The 10,004-nt window shown below is 37.0% G+C and overlaps 1 protein-coding gene across 1 annotated transcript; it reads left to right on the forward strand.

Moving 5' to 3' along the window:
• Positions 1-507: 507 nt before the first annotated feature.
• Positions 508-1,884, forward strand: LOC114755286 (uncharacterized). Its single transcript, XM_028944149.1, has one exon. It carries the CDS (start codon positions 508-510, stop codon positions 1,882-1,884), a length of 1,377 nt encoding a protein of 458 aa, XP_028799982.1.
• Positions 1,885-10,004: the final 8,120 nt, after the last annotated feature.

A 10,004-nucleotide genomic window follows, 5' to 3' on the forward strand; every position in this document is an offset into this window, starting at 1 on the left:
ATTCTCAAGTAGCTAGGCTTAGATAAAATGAGATTTGTTTCCTTTTTCTAATGTAGAACAATATCGTGTATGATATAGATATAAGATCCGGGAAAGATCATTTGATTCGTTTGAATGATGATATGCGTTCTTCGGTCATACAGCATACTGATTGATTCAATGATTCGTTTACTTGGAACATCATTTGATTATTTGAATGATGATATCTGGTCAGCACATGTGAGAGGATTCGTTAACTAAAATTTGATCATACTGAATTTTGGCATGATGATATCTAGTCAGCACATTTGAATATTGGCATGATGCCCGTAAGTCGTAACCTGAAAATTTATGCAAATGGTGTTTGAATATTAGATCCAAGTACTTAAAGTGCATATTTCATATGAAATCTGAATTTATCAATTTGATCTTTGATTTTTAATCAGTGATGTTATATTATCCGAGCTAATCCCATAGCAATGAACCCCTAGATGTTTGATTTTTTTAATTTGTTATTTAGTAACAGTGATGGATATTTCAAGTAATCCAAGTTCAAGAAGTGACAATGTGACTCCTAATACGGGATCTTCCACTCCTAATACTGAAACTTCCACTCCTACACCCACTTCTTCATTACGTACCAAAACTGATCCTGCATGGGCACATATTGCATACAAAAAAGAGGGGACACAGAATATATATACTTGTCTTTTCTGTGCTAATAGTTATAGAGGAGGTGGGATAAATAGGATGAAGCAACATCTTGCTGGTATCACTGGTCAAATAGCTTCTTGTAAGAAAGTTCCACATGATGTACGCCATAGAATGTCTGAATCTTTGAAAGAATCTTCAAAAGTTGAAAACTTAGAAGAGGATGTTGAAGAAACCCATGTTGATCCACAAATTATCATGAGTACTTCGAAGAAGAGGAAAGCTAGTGGGAGTATGGACAATTATTTTGCTCCTAGGACAACCCCTGATTCCCAACCGGGTGTTAAAAGTGCATTAGCAACTAAAGAAGCAAAACATAATGTGAAAATGTTGATTGCTGAATGGGCTATTGTGAACTGTATTCCGTTTAAAGCATTTGATTGCCCTTTATTTCAAAAAGCTGTGGATGGAATTGCTTCAATTGGGCCTGGGTTTAAAGCCCCTAGTGCTTATGATTTCAAAACCAATTTATTGGGTGATTGGAAAAAAGAATGTCAGTTGCTGATTGATTGTCATCGAGCTAAATGGAAAAACAATGGCTGCACACTCATGGCTGATGGATGGACCGATGTTAGACAATGCACTTTGATAAATTTCTTAGTGTATTCTACACACGGTATGGTATTTGTGAAATCTGTTGATGCATTAGATCTAGTCAAAGATGCTAAAACTTTATTTACACTATTCTGTGAAGTCATTGAGTGGATTGGTCCTAAGAATATTGTTCATGTAGTGACTGACAATGTAGCCAACTATGTAGCATGTGGCAAACTGATTAAGGAAAAGTATAAAAGCATTTATTGGTCTCCTTGTGCTGCTCATTGTTTGAATCTTGTATTGAAAGACTTTTCCAGCATGCCTCATGTGTCGGACCTTGCATCAAAGGCATCAAGAATAACCATCTTTGCATACAATCATATGGTTTTCTTATCCTGGCTGAGAAAAAGACCGAGTTGGAAAGAAATTGTGCGTCCTGGTGCCACAAGATTTGCTACTACATTTATTACATTGCATAGCATATATATGCACAAAAATGACTTGCAAGCTTTGGTTGTTGATAAGCATTTTGTGGACCACAAATTATCCAAGACCGAAGCAGGAAAAATTTTTAGTGCAATCATATTAGATAACCGGTTTTGGAATGACTGTTATGAAGTTGTAAAGATTGTATCTCCTTTGATAAAATTATTATGAATTGTGGATTCAGATGAAAAACCTTCATTGCCTTATGTTTATGAAGGCATGCGAAGAGCAAAAATGGCAATTAAGGAGATGTTTAAGAAGAACAAGGAGATGTATAAGCCTTATACAAGAATTATCCAAGCTCGATGGGACAGGCATTTGAAAACCAATCTTCATGCAGCATCATACTTGTTAAACCCTGCAATCACATATGGTCCAGACTGTCCTAGCAAGTCAAAATTAATGATGGCTTTGATTGATGTGGTGGAGTCTTATTCAGATGAAGATGTTGATGGCTTTCTGGTGATGAAACAAGAAACCACTTACCGTGAAGGCAAAGAATCTTTCAGTAGACCCTCATGTCAAAAAGCTGCACAAAAATTAGACCCTTGTAAGTGTTAATACTTTATAGTATTTTTATAGTTATTCACTAGTTCTTTATAATATTGTATGCTAAATGTATTTTATTATGCAGATGAGTGGTGGACATATTATGGTTGTTCAGTTCCAGAATTACAGCGCGCTGCAATGCATATTCTTAGTCAAACTTTTGCTTCTTCTAGTTGTGAGAGGAATTGAAGCTTGTTTGAGAGAATTCATACAAAAAGAAGAAACAGATTGGAACATAGCAGGCTGAATGATTTGGTTTTCACAAACTATAATCTGCGATTGAAGCATAGGTACTCTTAGAAATACTAAATGCTTTTAATCTTCTATTTTAATTGATTTATATTTAATTGAATTTTTATTTGTCATTGAAGGAATACATTGAAGAAGAAGAAAAATTATGATCCAATTGACTTTGAAGATATTGACATGGTGGACTTTTGGGTGACTGAAGAAGATCCCACCCCTGAGTTTGATGATAGAGATGTGGCTACAATTGAAAGTGTTCTTAACAATGAAGGCACTGCAAATTCAACAACTTTTGAGAGGGATAATGAAGGTGTGTATATATATATAATTAAGATTCTATTAGTATTCTTAGATGAATATATAACTATTTACATAATCATTAATATTGATTATTGTCTTATATAGGTGATGAAGATATGGACATTGCTGATCCTCCACCTTTGCACGATGATACTGTTACTCCTACTTTTCCTCGCCCAACTGATGATATCTCAGTCCATGCTCCTACCAATGATCTTAATGATGATTTTGATTTTGTATAGTGATGAAGATGTGAATTTTATTAATATTTGCTTGGTACAATTAAACCTTTAAACTACTTTTGTAACTTTCTATCTTTTTTTTGAGTGATTGTTATTTATGAATTCAGTTCTATTTTAATATTGTGAATTAAATTATATTATTTTAATATGACCGGTCCGACCCCGGTCAGACCTCCGGTCCGACCAGTGACCCTTGACCCACTGCCTCGACCGGTTTAGCTCCCGGTCCGGTTTTTTGTTCCTTGTATTTACTTTACAAATTTGGATGCTCTACTCTCTTTCCGGCAAAGTCAAGATGCGCCGCTGGACAATAGGAATAAAGCTTAAGACTTTCGACTTTCCCCTCAACTCCTTGACCAAAATTTTCGAATCAGTCTCCAAGATTAGCGGGTGGCAATCCCTTGCCCAAGCCAACTCCAACCCTTTCACAATACCCCAACACTCCGCTTCAAACATCCCACAGCTCCCTAATTTTTGAGAAAAACCACAGATCCAGTCACCCTTGTCACTTCGCAACAAGCCTCCATAACTAGCCATAGATAGATCTCTTCTACAAGCTCCATCTAAATGAAGTTTTACCCACCCTTTTTCTAGTGGGCACCAAGCTTCGCATGGAGATTTAAACATAGTAGGACTCAAAGGTTCAATACAACACATTAAACCCTTTGCTTCAACAATCTCAAAAGCAAAATGCATAATCCTCTAAGTAATCGTTCGACCATGCACCCTATTGTCACGGAAGATTCTTTCATTGCTATTCCTCTACAAGGACCAGCAAGTCACGCCAAAGACCACACACCAGGGTATGTTTTTGACTTTCAAACTATTAGCTAGATTTCTTTTTACCCAAATATGGATAGGCTTTGAGTAAAAATTCTCAAATATCTAATTGAGAGATAAAATTTCCTCCCAGACTTCCTTAGCAATGCAGTAATCCCTAATAACATGCACCGATGTTTCAAGTCCACCACAAACACTACAATTCCCTTCTACCCCCATCTCTTGTTTCTTAGAGAATTTGTGTGCAAATTATCCAGAGCTAATAACCAGAGAAAGAACCTTATCCTTTCTGACCCCTTCCACTTCCATATTAAGTCCCGGATAGAATCCTTCACTCCATAATTCCTCGCTTTTAAGTATCTGTAACCTCCTTTCATAGAGTATACACCCTTTCCCCCCTTCCACAAATAAATATCATGACCCACTTTAAAAGGCAGGTAGAAAGCCTTTATCTTATTTAAGCTCTCCCTTTGAATTAAACAAGAAAACTTCTCCCATTCCCAATTTCCTGAATAATTCACCATATCAGCCACTGACCACTCCAAAATATCATCCGAAATCTTTGAAACACTAGACTCAAGCATAATAATGTCCTTGTAAAGCCATGGTTCTAACCAAAAGGAGATATGCTTGCCATCTACAATACCTTTCCAAATATTACCATTTAATAAATCTCAAATTTTCCCCAGATCTCTCGATAAAGCTGAAGCATTTTGGGAATTTGTAGGATTGAAGAGAGCTTTGAGCCATCATTATACTTATAGAGTAAAACTTCCTTCCACAATCCTACTTCCTCAGAACGAAGAGCCCAAGCCAGCTTTAGAAGGCACATCTTATTCATACTTTGCAAATTCAACACCCCCAAACCTCCACTAGTTTTAGGCTTCTAAAGTTTATCCCACCCTACTAAGTGGATTTTTTCGTTCATTTTCAGAGTGACCCCAAATGAAATTTCTTTGAACAACTCCCTCTAGTAAGGAATTCAGCAAAAGGGATACCATTATGGGGTAAATAGGAATAGAGCCTATGACTGACTTTGCAAGAGCAATTCTACCCGCCATACTTAGATGATTAGTTTTCCAATATGTTAATCTTTTCCTCACCTTTTCTAAAACAAAGTTAAAGCTGTTCAACTTCCCTTTCTTATAAAACAAAGGAATACCTAAATATTTTCCTGGGTCAGGAGTTTCTGTAAGACCCAATAACCCAACTAGCTATCTCTGTATGTACATTCCTAGAAAAAAAAAGATGATAGACTTGTTAGCATTAACTTTCTGGCCCGATGGCAAGCAGAAATAATTCAAACAGTCTATTGTAACTTTTATTTGATCTTCTATAGCAACTCCAAATAAAATCAAATCATCAACAGACATTAGATGGAAGACACTTGTGCCCTCCTCTCCAACTTTAAAAGCCCCTCCAGCTCCCTTTCTCTTTTGCTTCTTGAATAATGTGTGTTACGTTTTCCACGGCCAAAACAAAAATATGGGGAGACAAAGGATCTCTTTGTCAAATCCCCCTAGAAGGTTTCAAAGTCTTAGATTTCTCCCCATTCCACAAAACTTGCATACTAACCAAAGTAACGCAATGCGTAATAAGCCCCCAAACTCATCTTCAATTCTTAGCTCCTTAAGGATATCATCTATCAAACTCCATCTAAGCCTATCATAGGTTTTTTCCAAATCAATCTTTAGCGCAAAGTATCCCAATTTACCTTTTAGTTGCCTCATAATATTATCTTGGATATGTCTAGCAGGAACAAAACTAACTTGGTTAAGGGCCACCACCTTATTCAGCCACCATTTCATTCTATTCACAACAATCTTGGTAATGCACTTATATGATACATTGCAAAGCCCAATAGGGCGCATTTGTTTCAAGGATTCAAGCCTATGAACTTTAGGACTCAGAAATAGAAGAGTTGCATTCACTTCCTCAACATTACCCTTACCCTTCCACAAACTCTGCACATATCTACACAGATCATTCCCTACAACATCCCATTCTCGTTGAAAAAAGATAGTTGGAAAGCCATCCTCACTCGACGCTTTGAAGGCTCCAATAGAAAAAATTGCTCCCTAATCTCCTCATCCAAAAAGCCTCTATTCATACTCATTAAGTCTTCCTACAAAAGAGATGGAAAAGAATCCTCTAAAAAAGCAAATTGATGTTGAGGCACCAACTCTTCAGAAAAGAGATTGTAATAAAAATCATAGGCTATACGACTGAGTTCAAATTAATCTTTAACCCAAACCCCTTCCTCATTTTTCAGCATTACCACCTTATTCCTTCTTCTTCTAGAAATAGTTCTAACATGATAGAACTTAGTATTTCGATCGCCATCATTAGTCTATTCCCCTCTTGACTTTTGAAACCATAAGATTTCCTCTTGCTTAAGTACTTCTTCTAACTTCCTTTATAATGTCTCCCCAAGCTTTAAAAAAGTAGAAATCAGCCTACTGAAATTGCTCATCTTTTTTTGGATACTATCCAATCTAGCCAAGAGTTGGCTCTTTTTCATGCGAACATTGAGGAAAATCTCACGATTCCACTGTAGAAGATAACCCTTAAGGTCTAAAAGGCTCCCTCTCAAACTCCCTCCACAGATCCAGTTCTCCCTTATCACTTCTTTAAAAGAATTGTGAGCCATCCAAGCAGTCTCAAATCTGAAAGGATGAACTCCTCTAAGTCTGCTATCTTCATTCATGCACAATAATAGAGGACAGTGGTCAGAATACCCCAATCTCACTAGATTCTTAATCACTGCATTTGGGAACAAGTATCGCTACTCACTATTACAAAGACCACTATCCAATCTTTCAAAAACTCTTTCATACCCAAGAATCGAAGGCCCTTTGTATGTAAAGCGATTGTCCCAGGCCCCTATCTCCATCACATTACACTTATTGACTCTTTCATCAAAAAAATTGCATCTTTTTTCATTCACTGGTGCCCCTCCCTTCTTTTCACTACTCTATCTTTTATCATTCAAATCCCCTATCAAAACCCAAGGCAACGAGTTGTGACCTGCGAAGCCCTCCATTTCCTCCAAAAACATCTTATTTCCTCTTTTATGAGGATTTACACAGTCTATGGTAAGAATCCATAGTCTATGGTAAGAATCCAAGCAACTTCTCCTTCTACTTTCAAATGAACATATTGAGCATTTTCTTTTACCATAGAAATATTTATCCAATCATTGTTCCAAGCCACCCAGAATAGCCCAAAACCCCATACCTAGAATTGCAATCCAATTTTGGTATCCAAGCTTTTTAAAAAGCTCCCCTGCTCTCCTATGATCAATTCTCATTTCCAAGAGACCGACAAAGGCTGGTTTCCTATCCTGAATCAAAGACTTCAAACATCATTCAAACACCTTACTTCCAACCCCTCTACAATTCCAAGCTAATATTTTGTAGTCACAATTCATCATAACAGAAAAGAAGAGTGAGCAAAACCCCCAAAACATCTTTAGTCAATGATCATAACAGCCTCACACCACTACTGCTTCTCATCCTCTATTCCGTCATTATTCCCTACCTTCAAAAGACCAGAAAGGGCTAGATTAAGGGGTCTACCCGACACCCCTTCCTTCATTAACATAAGTCCTTTAGCCACCTCAGGTGTCTCCCTAACAACATTCACATCTAACTCTTTCAACCCATCACAAAACTCCCTTTTATTCTTCCTATCTAAAACAACTACCATCAAATCCCCTTCATCTTACCACCCAAACTACCAAACTTGTTTCTGAAAGCAGAAGATAGAACTTATTGAGTTTGGGAGGCATTCTTAGGCACTTGCACTGCCACAGCCGCATTCTTAGCAACCCCATTAAGCTCTTCTACAGAAGCGCCACCATTCTTCTTCTTTTTATACCAAGTTTTTCTGGAATTGCATCTAAAACACCCTTCTCAACCCTCTTTTCAACTCCAACAGGAGTCCCTTGTTTGTCCAAGTCTCCCAAACCAGCAAAATGAGAGCCTTGTTATTAGACGTAACATTTAAGTGTCTTTTTTTTGCCCCTTGGAAGAAACGTCTAGCTCCTCTCCCCTTCTGAACTTTTGAGCATTCACCAAGCATTAACTCCTCACTTCTTGTCTCACCACCTTGTTCATGATCTCCAATCCCCTCAACCCTACAATTCTTCTCCTTACATTTTCGTTCAGTGTGCCCATATAGCCCATAATAGAAACACAATAAATGAAGTCCTTCATAAGCTATAGACCTCTCTCTTCCTCCTATAACATGCACCGATATTAAAGGCTTTCTTAGATCAACTTGCACTCCTACTCTTACATACCCACCTCTAGATTGTAAAGAAGTGGTCATATCTACTTTAACAGTCTTGCCAATCTCATTATCAATTGCTTCCAAAATATTCTCATCATAATACTTTAGGGGGAGGTTAGGCAACCTAACCCGAACTAGCACATCTTCAATAGCTTCCACTTTAGGATCAAAATCCGATCTCTATTCGTTCACAGTTAGATAGCTGTCCATAATCATCCATAGGCTCCCTAAAAGAGCCAATTCATAATCCTCAACCGCAGAAAAGGTAATCACAAAGAAATCGCTAGATAAATCCACCACTATAATTACACCTATTCTTGCCCACATTTTGTAGATTATTTGCTCCATACGGATGATACCCAATTTCTTCCCCAATACTTTGACTATTAGACTCAGATTAAAAGGTTTTCTAATTTTATGCAGGGCTTTCTCAGACAAAACAAATTTAGGGATAGAGAACCTACCCTTTTGATGCTTTAGAATCTAAATATGGGATTTCACCGAGCCAAAATCCAAGTCATTTGCCTCCATCTCAGCATTCCGCCTCAAATCGCCCCTGTGATGCCCGCCGCTAAGCTTTTCACTAAGGCTTTGTTTGGTTCAATGGAGAGGAGGGGAGGGGAGGTTAATTAAGGGAGGGGAGGGACGGGGAGGGGAGGTCATGGGTTTTGTTTGGTTGGAGGGGAGGGGAGGGGAGGGGAGATTTCTTGTTTGGTTCACAAGGGGAGGGAAAGGGAGAGGATTATAAATTGACAAATATGCCCTTATCTTTATATTTAGACTGGTTTATTCTTTTATTATAATATTTATATCAAAATTATTATTTCCTAATTTATCAATTTCAAAAAAACCAATTACCTCACTTATATGTGATAAAAAAATTATGAAATAAAAGTATAATATATGTGAGAAAAGTGAATGGGAGAAAAAAAGACAAGACCTTAACTATATAATAATACCCTCCACATATTAGGAAATAAAAAATATATATGATATTAATAGTATCATTTTATAATTATAATATATATTAATATATATAATTAATTAATATATTAACATATATGTATATTATATTTGTGTGTGTGTGTATATAACTGAGCGACCGCGAAAGGGAATGCGAAGGTAATCATGCGAAACCAAAAAAATAATAAGAGGGCACCACTGGAATATTCAAAAAATAGTATGGACATATTTGTTCAAATTCTCATAATATTTCTCTCCCTTCCAAAAACCTCCAATTTGGGAGGGGAGGGGGGGGGGGGGGGGGGGGAGGGGAGCACAAAAGACAAATTTTTTTAGCTCCCCTCCCCTCCCCTCCTCCCAACCAAACACATCCTCCCCTCCCCTCACCTCCCCTCAAAAGAACACTGCGATCCACCTTCATTAATGCCCTGCAGCTCATTGCTCTTGAATTTCTTTTTACAACGATGAAGAAGATCTTCTTCTTCCACATATTGCTGTCCAAGATCCTTGATCTTGAGAAATTCCGCCAACAAGAGCACCGAAAGATTATCGGTGTTTAGAAATATCTTTTTTCTAATTTATAATCATAATTTTAATTATAAGATATTGAATTTCAATCATTTATTTTTTATTGAATGATTGGGATAGGACTAGAAGAAGAAAATGAGGGAAAGGATGACAAGAGGATGGGTATGCTTAGTGCGTATTTAAATTTAAAGGTTCATGTTTACTTTACATACATATTTTTTATTCGTTTTGATTGAAAAATTGATTTTGGGGGATCCATTTTATTATCCATTGTATGAGAGGCTAATGATGAATGAATTGACTAATTAAGAAAGCATAAATAATTAATGATTCTCTATAATGTTAGGACTCAAAGGATCACACTTTATGACTTAAAGAGAAGATTTACCT

This window comes from Neltuma alba, unplaced genomic scaffold (assembly GCF_004799145.2).
Source record: "Neltuma alba isolate B1F8T4 unplaced genomic scaffold, ASM479914v2 tig00010247_pilon, whole genome shotgun sequence".
In the NCBI taxonomy this organism is placed as follows: domain Eukaryota; kingdom Viridiplantae; phylum Streptophyta; class Magnoliopsida; order Fabales; family Fabaceae; genus Neltuma; species Neltuma alba.

Coding starts and splice junctions, on each gene's coding strand:
- LOC114755286 (XM_028944149.1), top strand. CDS start 508: ATGGATATTTCAAGTAATCCAAGTTCAAGAAGTGACAATGTGACTCCT.